The 15,291-nt window shown below is 39.9% G+C and overlaps 1 protein-coding gene across 2 annotated transcripts in view; it reads right to left on the bottom strand.

Annotated features, from left to right (window-relative positions):
• ITPR2 (inositol 1,4,5-trisphosphate receptor type 2) overlaps positions 1 to 15,291 on the bottom strand; it is a 530,755-nt gene that overhangs the window by 376,679 nt on the left and 138,785 nt on the right. For both annotated transcript variants that reach the window (XM_032646410.1, XM_032646411.1), the window contains exons 11-13: positions 8,792 to 8,943; positions 3,642 to 3,741; positions 2,947 to 3,107 (exon numbers count right to left, since the gene is read on the bottom strand). In XM_032646410.1, the coding sequence (XP_032502301.1) occupies positions 2,947 to 3,107; positions 3,642 to 3,741; positions 8,792 to 8,943 (413 nt within the window). The remainder of the gene's footprint in view (positions 1 to 2,946; positions 3,108 to 3,641; positions 3,742 to 8,791; positions 8,944 to 15,291) is intronic.

The raw sequence follows: 15,291 nt of genomic DNA, 5'->3' as shown, positions 1-15,291 counted from the left end.
AGGTAGCTTTTTGGAAATTACTAAATGAAGATCAATCATTGCAACTTCCTATTTCTCAGGCAAGACCTTCTTTTTGCTATGATGTTTTTCACTCTAAAATAGCGGGGGAATAAAAATGCACAATCCCTGGTCAGTCCTGGTCCACCACCTTCCTGAGAAAACATCTCGAGAGGTTAAGATTCTCTCCGGCAGTAACTGAAGAAGAGTTACAGTCGGCAATGGCGGAGTGCTCATAATCAATCTTTATTTGTCCTTTTCTTCAAGGAACACCTTAATACTTAGCAAGGGAGACTTTTTAGCGAGGCTGAGGAAATTTCTGCGCATATGTGACAATGACAGAGACAAAGAAACAGATTCATCAAAAGCAGAGTTAATAGCTAAATAACAGACATAAAAAAAGTGGTATCTACACATGGGATTCCATTGCCTGTCACAATTTAGTTCTGATATTTAATTATCTGTCGTCCAGAACAGGGGAGCAGCTGCTTCAGCTTGTGGCCTTTATTCATTTCACCCGACGGGGTTGGAGGTCGATTGCATACACAAGAGTGGTTTTCAAATGCAGGTTTGTTAGGGGGGAAACAGAGGTAAGAACAGAGGAAGCTGAGAAATAACTATTCCACTGGTTTGCATATTTATGACTTTTTCTATTGACAGGGCTGGAAGGAAGCAACTTGGATTTTTCTGTTCCTTTGTATTGTAAGACAGAGATCTAAAAGTTCATAAAACATATGTGTTTCATTATGGAATGCTTACCATGTGAACCTTATCAAGCCACCACGCAGAGTAGGAAGTGGAACATTGAAAAAGTCTCCTCCAATCCCTCCCCCTGAGAACACCATCCTGATTTCTGTGACAATTCTTTCCTTGCGTTTCTTTATAGTTCTGCCAATTTCTTAAACCCCAAAGAGTTCAATTTTGCTTGATTTTGGACTTTACAAATAATCTTAGGCTGAATACATTTGTGTCCTGTTCTCACTCAATCTAAAGTATATTAGATTTATCCATGTAGTTGTACATAGATGTAGGTCATGTATTTTCATTGTTATATATGTATTCCACCATATGACGATACCAAAACTGTATTCACCTATTCAACTGGTGATGGACATTTAACAGTTTTCAGTTTGGGGTTATTTAGACTAAGGCTGAACATTCTTAAATGTGTCCTGGTGCACACATATAGAAACTTCTTTTGGACAGATGTTCAAGAATGTTCAGCCTAGGAGCAGAATTGGTAAGTCATGGACTACTTGCTTCTGTGTGTGTTTGTGTGTGTGTGTGTGTGTGTGTGTGTGTGTGTGTAATTGTGTGTGCGCAGGCACACGCATGCATGTGTGTTAGGAACACATGAGATCTACCGTTTTAAATGTTTATGTGCATATACAGTATTGTTAACTACAGGAACAATGTTGTACAGCCGATCTTCATCTCATATAAATGAAACTTCATACCCGTTAAACAGAAACTCCTCATTTCTCCCTCCCCCCAGCCCCTGGCAACCACCAGTCTAGTCTCTGTTTCTATGAGTTATTTTACAACGTTAGTAACAACAGCCAAATATGGAAACTAAATGTCCATCAATGGATGAATGCATAAAGAAAATGCAATATACACCTATGATAGAATATTATTCAACTTTTTTTTCAGTTTTTCTATAATCTATTTTATTATCATCCGAAGATTACATATGCAGGTAAGAAAATGAACCAAATCATGCAGTCGGCCGTTCTCTCGGTTCTGACTCCCCACAGCTGTGATATTGGGAGAACCAGAATGTGGAGGTCAATACTTTAATGTCAGCAATCTGCACCCTCCCTCTCCATCTGTACACACCTATTTCATTCAGCATCTTGACAGTTTGCACAAGAAAACTGTCCTAAGAATATTATTCAACTTTAAAAAATAAGGAAATCCTGTCACATGTGACAATGTGGATAAAACCGGAGGACATTATGCTTAGTGAAACGAGCCAGTCACAGAAGGACAAACACTACGTGATTCCACTTACATGAGGAGAGACTGCTTCTTTAACTTTGCTCATTACTGTCAAACTATGTCCCAAAGTGCTTATACCAATTATCATCTCACCAGCTGTGTATGAGAGTTCCAACGTATGAATGCTTGGGAAATTGGTAAATAGCCTTTTCTTGTTCAAATTGAAAGGTATATAGCAGACCATGAAGTGGAGAAATACAGACAATGCTTGTGCTCTGGTGTGTTGGAAACCTGTGGACTTTAAAACCTCACGTGATTAAATCCCCCACTTACTGTGTGACCTTACCTAATTTGCTTAACCTTTCAATTTTCCTTTATGTAAGATGGGAGTAATGTCCATCTCAGGGCTGTTTGAAGGACTAGAGAAATATATTTATGGTGCCTAACATGGTACCAACATAAATTAGGGATGAAGTGATTTATAGCTATCAGTATCATTCTCTGTCTCACTTATTTCCAAAACCAGAGTTGAAGAATCAAAGATCCAGTTTCTCTGAGGCAGTTACAAGGGCAGAGAGGTACACTTTGCAGATTGTTTGCTGGTATTATATAACATGCTTGTTTCGCGGTACTTGTGCAGAGAAATGTATCTTGAATAAGTAAGAAGAGAAAAACATAAAACCTCTTTTAGGACCTTTAGAACTCCCAACTCAAATGTCAAATCAAGTGCAGCAAAAGGCATCTCTTACCAAACATTTAAAAGGAAGGACCAGAAAGTAACTAAAAACAACTGTGTTCAAGCCAAGCTAAAATGGAAAAAGTAAATATTCCACCAGATTTTAATGTCACCATTTTCATTCACTCACCGGGATCTGCTCATTCAGAAGCAGGTGTGCTGCTATGGAGACCATTCTACATATTCCCTTAGAGTCATTCATTCACCTGAGGTCTACTGCAAGAGTTGACAACTGACTCTATGATTTCAAAGTCATTTTAAAAGTCACTAACCTCCTTTCATTCTGAGTTATTGTGCCGTTTTCCAGCTTTTTAACTGTGGTCGCCAGCACTTTATTTGCGTCATTGGCGAAGTCTAAGTCTCGGACCTCAGACAGCGGGACGGACACAATGGCAAAAGCTTCTTTATCTTCTTTTGTTTGGCAAGTTCCGATCTGCAATGTGTTTTTCCACTAAGATTAGTTGTTTTACTAAATAACTATGCAATATTCTTCAACTACTAACACATCTTAGTACTGTTTAAGAGATATAAAACAGGAGTAGAGAATCCAAACACAGTAATTCCTACATGCATCATCCACTATGAAAGGCTGTAGGGACACAGATTTCCCGTGCCCATTTCCTGCCTTGTTTTCAAAGCCCGACTAGAAATGTATCCCTTTCACACGTGTTCTTTGCTTCAGTTTCAACAGAGGAGAGGAAATGCCCTCCTAGAATCTTCTTCCCGTTCTATATGCTACTCCCACTCTTTTGGTATCTCTGCTACATCTTCCTGAATCACAGCCCGGCTGCAGTCTAGCCTCTAAGTTCAGCTACCTAAAGCAACTGGTAGGCACGAGTGCCTGATGAAATTAATTGCAATAATCTCTAATACTGGTGAAGCTCAAGTGTAAGAACATGTCAGTCACCCCCTAATCCTATTCACACAACATCTGGCTGAAAAGTAAACCATTCTCAGCAACATTTACCTTCAACATAACAGGCCTCTCTTCATCTGTATCTATGGGGATGCTAGTACTGGTTACCCACGTGTTTGTACATAAATGTCTTAACCGAACGTACGAATTCCTAAAAGCAAAATAGTATTAAAAACACAGATTATAAAAAATTAGCACACTTACATATCAACATATTTACCAGTTTCATACATGATACGAATATAAATATATTTTTAGACTTAGTAACTGACTCAAGTGCAGATCAGTCTGGTTTAAGGGGAATATCTGAACTATAGGCTATTTCAAAGCATGCAGTATTATTACATAAACCAGTGGTTCTCAAAATCTGGTCCCTGGACCAGCAACATCAGCATCACCTAAGAACTGGTTAGAAATGCAAATTCTGAGGCTTCATCCCAGTCCACTGAATCAGAAGCTCCAAGGGTGAGATCCAACAGGATTTTACCAGCCTTTCCAGGCAATTCTGAAGCATACTAGAGTAAGAAGCACTGACTGTGTAACCATCTGAGTTAAAACTGCTGTCTGATTGTAGTCCCTTTTGTGGTTTAATCATCTGCACGTAAAAGTACATAGTGCAGTGGATCCTCATTAATTGCAGATTCCATACCTGTGAATTTGCCTACTCACAAAAATTTATCCGTAACCCCAAAATCAATACTTGGGTCACTTTGGAAGTCATTCTCAGACATACACGGAGTGGCAAAAAATTTGATTCCCTGCCACTCACATTCCCAGTGAGGCTGAACAACACGATCCTCTTCCTTCTTGTTTCCGCTCTCATACTGTCAACAAGTGTCTTTCTGTGGTCTGTTTGGCGCCATGCTTTTCACTATCTATTGTTAGTGAATTCATCGTTTAAAACAGTCCTAAGCATAGTGCTGAAGTGCTGTCTTGTGTTCCTATAGAGCAAGACTGTGATGTGCATTACGGAGAAAATAACTCATATAAGAGATGCTTCATTCAGGCATGAGTTATAGTGATGATGGCCGTGAATTCAACGCTAATGAAACAATATATATTAAATAAGGTGTCTTTAAACAAAAACACATGTAAAATAAGGTTGAGTATTGATTGATTGACAAAAATATTGTGCCCAGAGGCTTGCAGGAACCTAACTCTGCAGTTCCCTTAGAAGCAATGGGTCAGTATTTGCTAATTCATGTTCCAGAAATAATAAGAATCAACTATATGTGAATTGAGAGAGAGTGCATAAGAAAGGACAGCTAGAGCTTCATCCAGCTCAAGTATTATCATTTTTTGGTGAATCTATTATCATTATTTCTTTAACAAAATGGATAAAGTATCTATTAAAAGAAAACCACTGAGGTAAGTTCTCTGCCTTCAAGTTGCTGAAAGTTCAGTAGGAAAGATAAGATAAATAAATCATATAACATGAGGCAGAAAGCATTAAGGCCAATAAGAGAAAATCAAATAAAACGCCAAGGACTTCAGGGAAAGAGATTCATTCTCAAACATCACGATTCTTCTCATTCATAAAAGTAGATAAAATAGAGACTGAGTTAATGCACTGAATAAAATGTCTTACAAGCAATTTTTGTTAGCAGTAGCTAGAGAATGGGTAACTGACCATTTTGGTGAATGCAGTGGTAGTCCCACACCTGATCCCTCTCGTGGTGTTTCTAAAAGAGACCCCCGCAAAGATCCACCTTGTGGACCACCAGGTAAAATAAAAGAACATATTCTAGAGGAAATAATACCCACAGGACTAAAAAAAATGCCACCAGAAAGTATAGAGTCTGCTCTTCCAGGGGAAAGCACTGTGAAACACGGTATGTCTGTAATAGATGTTCTGTTGCCCTGCACAGCGGTGCCCGCTATACCGCTATCACACTTGGAACGAAATATTAGAATGCTTTAGCAAGACGTGAACAAAGTTTCAAATAAATTAAGTGCAAAAAAAGAAAAAGAGATTGTTTCAAAAATCTAAAACAGCAAAGGTCCAATCCTTGTCCAAATAATCAGCAAAGGTCCAATCCTGATATACCTCTGTATTACCACTTATCTTCTGCATGGAATTATACAGGAGATCTCACTTGGACTCAGTTATCTTCCTCACTGTATTGATATTTTAAGCATCTGGAAAGTGGGGCCATAGCTTATTCAGCTCTGTGTCGTTCCCCCTATTCTTACTCCTGGACCTTCTATAGCTGCTTATGGAGTCAACCTAGATGGCTGGGTTCCAAGCTAAAGAGACTATACTTGAGCATAATAACCCGCAATTTCCAAGAATTTTGGAAATGAGTAACTCTTTAGGACCCACAGCACATAAATCCATTGTTAAAATCTCGATATAATCTGAATGTCTGAACTATGAAGGCACAGTAGCATAGTGGTTAAGAGTACAGATTTTGAGTTCACACAATCCAGGATCAAATTCCACTTCATGAGCTTGACAAGGATCAATCAACCTAATCACACTGAGCCAGTGGTTCCCCAACTTGGCTACACGTTAGAATCACCCGGAGAGCTTTTTACAACCCTATTGCCCAAGCTGCACCGCACACCATTTAAATCAGGATGTCTGGGAGTCAGAGGAGGCATCAGTACTTTTTAAAGATCCCCAGATATTCCAACGCGCACCGAAGACTGGGAGCCACTGCTCCAAGCCCTTGATACTTAAAAGTCTAGTCCACGAATCAGGAGCATCAGCATTATCTGAGGGTCTGTTAGCAATGCAGACCTCAGACCCCACCCTAGACCAAGCAGATCAGAATCTGAGCTGCCATGAGATCCCCAGGTGGTTCAGTACACATTCAAGTGTGAGAAGCACTGATTACAGAGTGTCAAGTTTGAGAAGGATTTGACCCCGCATTGGAATCACCTGGGTACTGATTTGTAAAAGTAAAGCCTGCCTCCTGCCCCCAAGACTCTGAGTTCACTGGTCTTGGTGTGGCCAGAGCATGGAGAGGGCGCAATGCTGCCCAGGTGATTCCAGTTTAGAGCCAACTTGAAAAGCACTGCTCTAAGTCCTTAGTTCCTGATCTGTAAGAGTTGCTGCCAGCATTAAATAAGACATTTATAAAGAAGCTGACACAGTGCTTAGCACACAGCCAGCACTTCAGAGTCATAATACTAGCCATTATTAAGTGTTAATTAGTGTTAGCTTTAAAACAATTAATGACAAGTGAATCTATGTTAATACAAAATTCTGTTCGATACTGAGAAGGGCTTCAGCAGTTCTGAAATAGGAATAGATGAAACCTGCCATATAAAGTGAGGCTCAGGGGCTTGTCTCGGGTCTAGTCACATTAGAGTAAGATCTTTCTATCATTTCCCTAAGCAAACTTTCTTGGTTAGAGTTCAAGAAGGACTCTATTCTTGCTGAGTTAAAATCTAAAATGCATAGTCAGAGTAAGGATTTATTAAGATGCAATACTCAGAAGAGTAGGTCAAAGACCTGCATCAGGCCAAACCTTCAGAGGGTATTTCTTTACAGGCTTCTATTGGTTCAACAGAGTGGGAGATGGCTCATATAAGGCCAAGATTCAGCTACATTTCTCCCATCCAAGTATAAACCAGGTCCGACTCTGCTTAGCTTCCAAGATCAGACAAGACTGGGCACATTCAGGGTGGTATGGCCGTGTACTGAGCTACATTTCTCATGAATGAGAACAGCCATGAAACAGCCGAGGAAGTCCAAGGAGCAGTGTTTCTTGGCAGTGTTAGTACAGCAACTTCTTACCTCCCCTGAAAGTAACCTACACAATAATGTCTGCATTTTGAGCAGGTACCTTCAGCCTCACCCCTGCCATCTGCCCAAGGCCGAGACAACCGTGCTGTACCAAGGACAATTTAGAACCATTCCACTAGACCTGAATATATGGGCAAAACTCCTCTATGCATCTAGAGATCACATCAGAGTGCTGTTGTTGGAAAGCAGACAGCTCTAGGCAAAACAAAAAAATCTTAATTAAAATAATCAAATCGAAGTGAAAGAATGTAAAATACTCTCTTACATTAAGTTCTGACTCCCTCATTAACAGTCTCCTTTCCCCTCCCTCACTGGGGGCCGACTGGTCTCTTAGCTGGTCCTTCAGGACACCTAGTAAATCTCAAGATTCTTCCACTTTGTGTTCCTGCTGCTTGAAACACTTCTCCCATATGGAGAGGATCTGACCCTTCAAATCATTCAGATCTTTTCTCGAATGTCCTAAATCAAGAGGTCTCATAATAAAACTCCCCATACTCTTCAATTTTTCTTCAAAGCGTTCTTATTACCTGACCTTATATTTTATGTTTATTTGTTTATTGCCTCCCACTCCCATCTGAATTTAAGTTCATAACCAGTTTGCTCATGGTTTTCTTCCCAAGGCCAAGGGCAATGCCTGGAATGGAATTGATGTTCAATAAAGGTCTGTTGACGGAAGGACTTCCCTGGTGGTCCAGTGCTTAAGAATCCACCTTCCAATGCAGGGGACGCGGGTTTGATCCCTGGTCGGGGAACTAAGATCCCACGTGCGGTGAGGCAACTAAGCCCACATGCCGCAACTACTGAGCCCACGCTCTGCAGCCCCTGCCACAACTAGAGAGAAGCCCGCATGCCAAAAGGAGCAGCCCACGCACTCTGGAGCCCGCACCACAACTAGAGAGAAGCCCGTGGGCCACAACAAGGAGCCCCGTGCACCACAACAAGGAGCCCGTGCACCACAACAAAAGATCCCACATGCCACAACAAAGATCCGGAGTGCTGCAGCTAAGAACCAACACAGCCAAATAAATAAAATAATTTTTTTAAAAAAGATTTGTTGACTGAATGACTCAATAAATGAACAAGTGGATGATGAGTGAATGAAATTTTTAATTTGACATAATAAAAATAAATGCCATGACTGTTAATGGAAATGCTTCTAGATCATTTTTTATTTTAGTAACCACAGGCCATATAAGTAATAAGAATAAATGATTCTTACGAATTTTTCAGAATTTCTTTTCTCCTGCACATTTGAATTATTTTTAAGAATAAAACAAACTATGTTAATCTACTCACAAAAGAGGAATGATTTTTTTTAACTCTTGTTCTTCACTTATGCTTGCTCTCTTTATATCACAAAAATTATACTGAGATTATGATTTTTATTCCTTACCTGCCAGTAAAATTATTCAGAGAAACACTATTGTTTAACCATATTTTTTTTTACCTTGGGACCAGGCAGTCTGCTCTCTGAAGAGTTGTGGCATCCAGTTCAAAAAGGGATGCAATGTCATTTCCATGTGGGACTGAGACCAAAGTGTACATGATCTTCTCCCCTGCCTGGCGTTTCTTCTTTGCAGTTGGAAGATCTCCGTCTCTCTGTTGAGGAAGTACAAGGTTTTTTACTTTTATATGTTTCTTACTAAACTCTCCAATTAATTGGAAGATCAGTTTTAAATTTGCATTTATTTCTTCATTGGATTATAGTGATGTCCAGTTCACATCATCCAGAAAGAGCAGATCGGGTCTGAGAGCCTTTCAGGTGATTATTATTAACAGTGATAAGTCACACATCCCAGAGGGGTGATTTGACCTGGGCAAATTATCAAGGCACTAAGAGTCACAATAGTTTTGATCCCTTCCCTGGTATTAAACCTATTATCACAGTAGTAATTTTGACCATTCCACATTTAAAACAAACACAGAGAAGAAGTAGTGTGTTGAATCATCTAGAGTTCATAAATTAAAGAGTAAGCATGGAAATGTTTCAGAGTTCCTGCCTAACTCCCAAAAATCATTGGGATATTAACTTGGGGGGAGGGGAAATCAACAGCAACATTCCCATTCAGTTCATCAGCTCATTCCATTAGATCCCAGAACATACTATAATGGCATATAAAGTGAAATCAAATGGAATAGAAGCCTTCAGATGATGTGAAACTCAGTCAATATTTCTAGCACACTCCCACCATTTTAAGCAAAAAACAACACAAGACTGATGATTATGTATTTTCACTCGAACTTCCCCAAGTTCCAGCGTCCCATGGAAGAATCTGATGTATAAGAAAACCAAAACATGATACAGCAAATGTAATATAAGCTTGGTAGTAAAGTACATAAATATAATTACTTATATATAATTATTAAATCAAATCAAATTTGAAAATGAGAGAGAAAAACTGTCATTGTACCATCACAGGTAGTTGAAAGAAAATAGGTGGGAAGGGATGCTCAAAGGCAAATGAAAGCCATCCATATCCAAAGACAAGCATTTCTTTAAAGGCTGCCATGACAGTGAAATACTACACCTGGTCATTCCAAAACATTCACTTGAAGCTCCATCCCAAGACTGTGAAAATCATTTTCCTTGGATCAGTGAACCCTTGCAGTTTCATGCTGGTGTCTTCTGTAAATGGTGCACAAATTGGTAGCACCAGTTAACTGTGAATGGGCAGAGGAACTGCCAGTGTTCTTAGGAAGGAACAGGATTGCTATCTGCTAAATCTCACATAGGCTAGCAGTATCTGGTAGCTCTTGTCATCTCTGATTTATATGTTTTCTGCAGAGATATAAGCTCAGACTTATATGAAGACAGGGGTCTGGAAAATTCTCCCCAGGTGGTTTAACCCCCATAACAGTTGTTTCTTACCAGCAACTGTGAACTGTGTTCATTCATCAGAAAAAGGTATACTTAACTTACTATACACTAGAAGTGAGTATAGGGAAATAGGAGAGAAGGATATACAAAAGCAGTAAGCAAACCCCACTTCTGAATTGATACAAAAGTTCTCACAATACCAAAACCATTCCCTTGACTGTTCTCACTAATCTTACCACAAAAGTTTAAGAGCAAGGAAGATGAGCATTATTTCCTTTAAATAAAGACATGAGTGCAGTTACCTACAGGAGATGAAGGATGAGGGAAGGAGCGAAGGAAAGAGGATGGAGAGCGGGGAGGACCAGAGTAGAAAAAGGGGGAGGGAAGAAGAGGGAGAGAGGAAGGAGGGAGAGAAAGTGGAGAGGAGGGAATAAAAAGGGAAAAAGGAGGGGGGAAGAGGAAGGCAAGGGGAGCAGTGGGTGCTATAGTGAATGCTCAACCCCATATTCAACTTGCCATGCCTCAGTCCAAATTAACCAAAGCCAGCGGCCTGGTCTGCAGCCCTTAAGCACTGAATTAGTCACTCCTCAAAGGGCAGGCATGAACTCACGGTTAAGAACCTCCTTCCCTGGTGGCACAGTGGTTAAGAATCCGCCTGCCAATGCAGGGGACACGGGTTCGAGCCCTGGTCCGGGAAGATCTCACATGTCGCGGAGCAACTAAGCCTGTGCGCCATAACTACTGAGCCTGTGCTCTAGAGCCCACGAGCCACAACTACTGAGCCCGCATGCCACAACTACCAAAGCCCACACGCCCAGAGCCCGTGCTCCACAACATGAGAAGCCACCGCAATGAGAAGCCCGCCCACCGCAACAAAGAGTAGCCCCCGCTCGTCACAACTGGGAAAAGCCCGTGCACAGCAACGAAGACCCAATGCAGCCAAAAATAAATAAATAAAATAAATAAACTTATTTTTTAAAAAAAGAACCTTCTTAAGGTCTTCTGAAAAAATTCTCATGGGTCAGGAGACCCATTTCACAGTGATCTGTGTTGAGGGCATGGAAGTCTGTGAACTAAAGACAACAGTCTTTGAAGGGCAAAAACACTGTCATATCCTGAGAGAGGAAAACCTAAATGTCTTTTAATAACCCAATAAGAGTAGTCTGGCCAGACAAATAAGTCGGGAAAGAAGGCTGCCTGGGTAACATAACAGCTTAGAATCATGGAATATCAAGCTTGGGAGGGATCTTTATAGATCATCTGTGAGCTAAAAAGACTTCTTCCAAATAAATCTCCGGCAGCAGCTAGCCTAGTGAAATACTATAACTTGTAATTTACTCCTTTGGGTCTTGAAAACATTAGTCTTTAATTATTCCCTACTGAAGTTTAGACAGCCTTTCTACAGTTTTGTTTATTTCCTATATTTCAACTCTCACAGTGGGTTGGGAGAAAGAGTCTAAAGAAAGAGAAATAGCTGGAACGAGAAAGTAGGAATGAGGGAGGGAGAAAGAAAGGGAAGTGAGTGTGGACACTAGAAGAAAAATAGCAGTGTACAAGAAAAATATGACACCAAAGGCAATTTCCACGAAAGAAATAATTGATAAACTGGTTTTCATGAAAACGGGTTTCTTCTGCTCTGTGAAAGACACTCTCAAAAGAATGAGAAGATGAACCACAGACTTGGAGAAAACTGTTGCAAAAGACATATTTGATAAAGAACTGGTGTCCAAAATATACAAAGAACTCTTAAAATTCAATAATAATAAAACAAATAATCCAATTTTTAAATGGGCAAAAGACCTGAAGAGACACTTCACCAAAGATGACATACAAGTGGTAAATATATACATGAAAAGATGCTCAACATCAAATGTCATTAGGGAATAGCAAATTCTCTAATGAGATATCACTCAAAACAATGAGATACCATATACACCTATTAGAATGGCCAAAATCCAAAACACTGACAACACCAAATGCTGACGAGGATGTGGAGCAACATGAACTCTCATTCATTGCTGGTGGGAATGCAAAATGGTACAGCCACCATGGAAGACAGTTTAGTGGTTTTACAAAACAAAACACATTCCATACCATATGATTCAGCAATCATGCTCCTTGTTATTTACCCAAATGAACTGAAAAGTTATGTCCACAGAAAAACTTGCACCGCAGCATTATTCATAACTGCCAAAACTTAGAAGCAACCAAGAAATCTTTCAGTAGGTGAGTAGGTAAATAAACTGTGGGACATCCAAACAATGGAATGCTATTCAGCACTAAGAATAAATGAGCCATCAAGTTATGAAAAGACACAAAGAAACCTTAAATGCATCTTGAAAGAAGCCAGTGTGAAAAAGCTACACACTGTGTGATTCCAAATGTGATATTTGGAAAAAGCAAAATTATGGACACAATAAAAATATACTGTGAATATACTGCCAGGGATTGGGGGAGGGAGGGATGAATAGGAAAAACACAGAGGAGTTTAAAGGCAGTGTAACTGTTCTGTATGATCCTATAATGGCGGATACATATCATTATACTTTTGTCAAACTGATAGAATGTACAACACTGAGAGAGAACCCTAATGTAAACTATGAACTTTGGGTAATAATGATGTGTCAAGGCAGGTTTACCAGTGTAACAAATGTACCCCTCTGGTGAGGAATGTTGATAGTAGGCTGTATTTGTGTGCTGGCAGGGGTATGTGGGAACCCTCTGTACCTTCCACTGGATTTTGCTATGCATCTAAAACTCTCTTTAAAAAGTGTCTATTAAAAAAAAAATAGAGAAAATATTTGTAAATTATATATCTGATAAGGGACTTGTATGCAGAATATATAAAGAACACTTACAACTGAACAGCTGTAAAGACAAATAACCCAATTAAAAATTGAGAAGGGACTTTGCTGGCGGTGCAGTGGTTAAGAATCTGCCTGCCAATGCAGGGGACATGGGTTCGATTCCTGGTCCGGGAAGATCCCACATGCCACGGAGCAACTAATCCTATGCACCACCACTACTGAGCCTGCGCTCTAGAGCCCAAGAGCCACAACTACACAGCCTGCGTGCCACAACTACTGAAGCCCGTGCACCTACAGCCCGTGCTCCACAACAAGAGAAGCCACCCCAATGAGAAGCCCGTGCACCACAACTAAGAGTAGCCCCCACTCGCCGCAACTAGAGAAAGCCCACACACAGCAACAAAGACCCAACACAGCCATAAATAAATAAATAAATAGATAGATAAATAAATAAATAAAAATTGAGGAAAGGATGTGACGACATTTCTCCATAGAAGACATACAAATGGCCAAGCAGCACATGCAAAGGTGCTCAATATCATTACTAATTAGGAAAATGTACTAGGATAGTTATAGTCAAAGACACAGACAATAACAAGCGTTAAGATGTGGAGAAATTGTAACACTCATATATTGCTAGAGGAACACAAAATGGTATAGCCACTTAGGAAGAGTTGGGCAGTTCCTCAAAATGTTAAACATATAACCAGCAATTCTAATTCTAGGTATCTACCCGAGAGAAATGAAAGTATATGACCCCACAGAAACTTGCACTGAATGTTCATAGCAGCTTTATTTATAAAAGCCAGAAAGTAGACATAACCATCATCCAAATGATGGATAAACAAAATGTGGTACATGCACCAAATGGAATATTATTTGGCCATGAAAGGAATGAAGTACAGATACATGGTACAACCTGCATGCACCTTAAAAACATTATGCTAAGTGAAAGAAGCCATGAAAGAAAGGCCATATAGTGCATGATTCCACCTATGTCCAGAAAAGGCAAACTCATAGAGACAGTAGATCCAGGTTGCCAGGAGCTGCTAGTGGATACAGGCTTTCTTTTGGGGGCGGTAAAAATGTTCTAAAATTAGATAGTGGTTATGGTTTTACAACTCTGTGAATATACTAAAAACCACTGATCTGTAATTCTAAACATGAGAATTCTTATGGTATGTAAACTATATCTCAATAAAGCTACTGAAGGAAGGGAGGAAAGAAAAGAAAAGAGGGGGGGGAGGGAGGAAAGATGGGAGAGACGGGGAGACAGAGGGGGAGGGAGGGAAGGAACAAACGAATGAACAAACTAACTAAAACAATGAAAAAAAAGTGTGCTGTTGCGTTGATCTCTGCCATGCAGCTCAACATGAAAATCCAGGTGTTATACTAAGATATGGATAGCAAAGGAGCAGTTTTCCATGAAGGCTCTGAAATGTAATGGTGACACAGGAATCACACTTCTGCCTGACCCCAAACAACTGAGTCAAGAAGGTCTTAAGAAGATCTACACAATCTTCTTACATAGGGCTTAGGAGAATACCACGTGCAGCTATGAACTCCTTCCCTATAGTAAAAATGGTGGTGACGTCTGAAATTGAGGATAATAATCACTATGATGAGGAAGAAGGCAGAGAAAGAGGAAGGGAGAGATTTAAGAAGAGGAAGTGCTAATTCTAAAAGAAAGAAAAGGAAGTTTGCTGTTTATTACATCTTAACATGAAAACTTGGGGGGAAACAGACGAGGAGAGTTACAGTCACAAAGAAATATTATGAAAGAGCTCTTTTCTGGATTTGGCAATGCTACTGCAGCCAAAAGAAAGAACCACCAACATAATGAGTGTTATTAATACATGTGAGGGAAGATTGCCTCAGAATGTAAGAATGCAGAAATAATGGACGAGATCAGTCAGTTGTAGAAAAAAACTCAAAGGATTTTTGTGAATATGTAGGCACAGGGATTTGAGCACAAGTGGTTTAAATGGAGTATTAGAAAGGCACAATTAAAATATGATTTTAGCTAAGGAAAATAAAATCTAATCAATTACGTTGAACCATATTGGAAGAAAGGCTTTATTAACAGAAGATAAGCATGTAACCTAAACAAACGGAGAGTCAATGAACAAGAATTTGACAGTTTCTCTCACCGCAGGCTAGGGTAGATGAAACAAATTAGTATTCCAGTGTTCCTGGAGGAATTCCATATCCCTGAAAGGCATGTGTGTCATCTAATTTCCTGAGCTCTCCATGCCAATCTTCTAATCATAATTTAGCTTTTGATATAGATTTTCCTTCAGGGAAAATGCACTAACTGACCCA

Source organism: Phocoena sinus, chromosome 10 (genome assembly GCF_008692025.1).
Source record: "Phocoena sinus isolate mPhoSin1 chromosome 10, mPhoSin1.pri, whole genome shotgun sequence".
NCBI lineage: Eukaryota > Metazoa > Chordata > Mammalia > Artiodactyla > Phocoenidae > Phocoena > Phocoena sinus.
The sequence above is the reverse complement of the archived record's forward strand: the minus strand, read 5'-3'. Positions and strand labels throughout refer to the sequence as shown.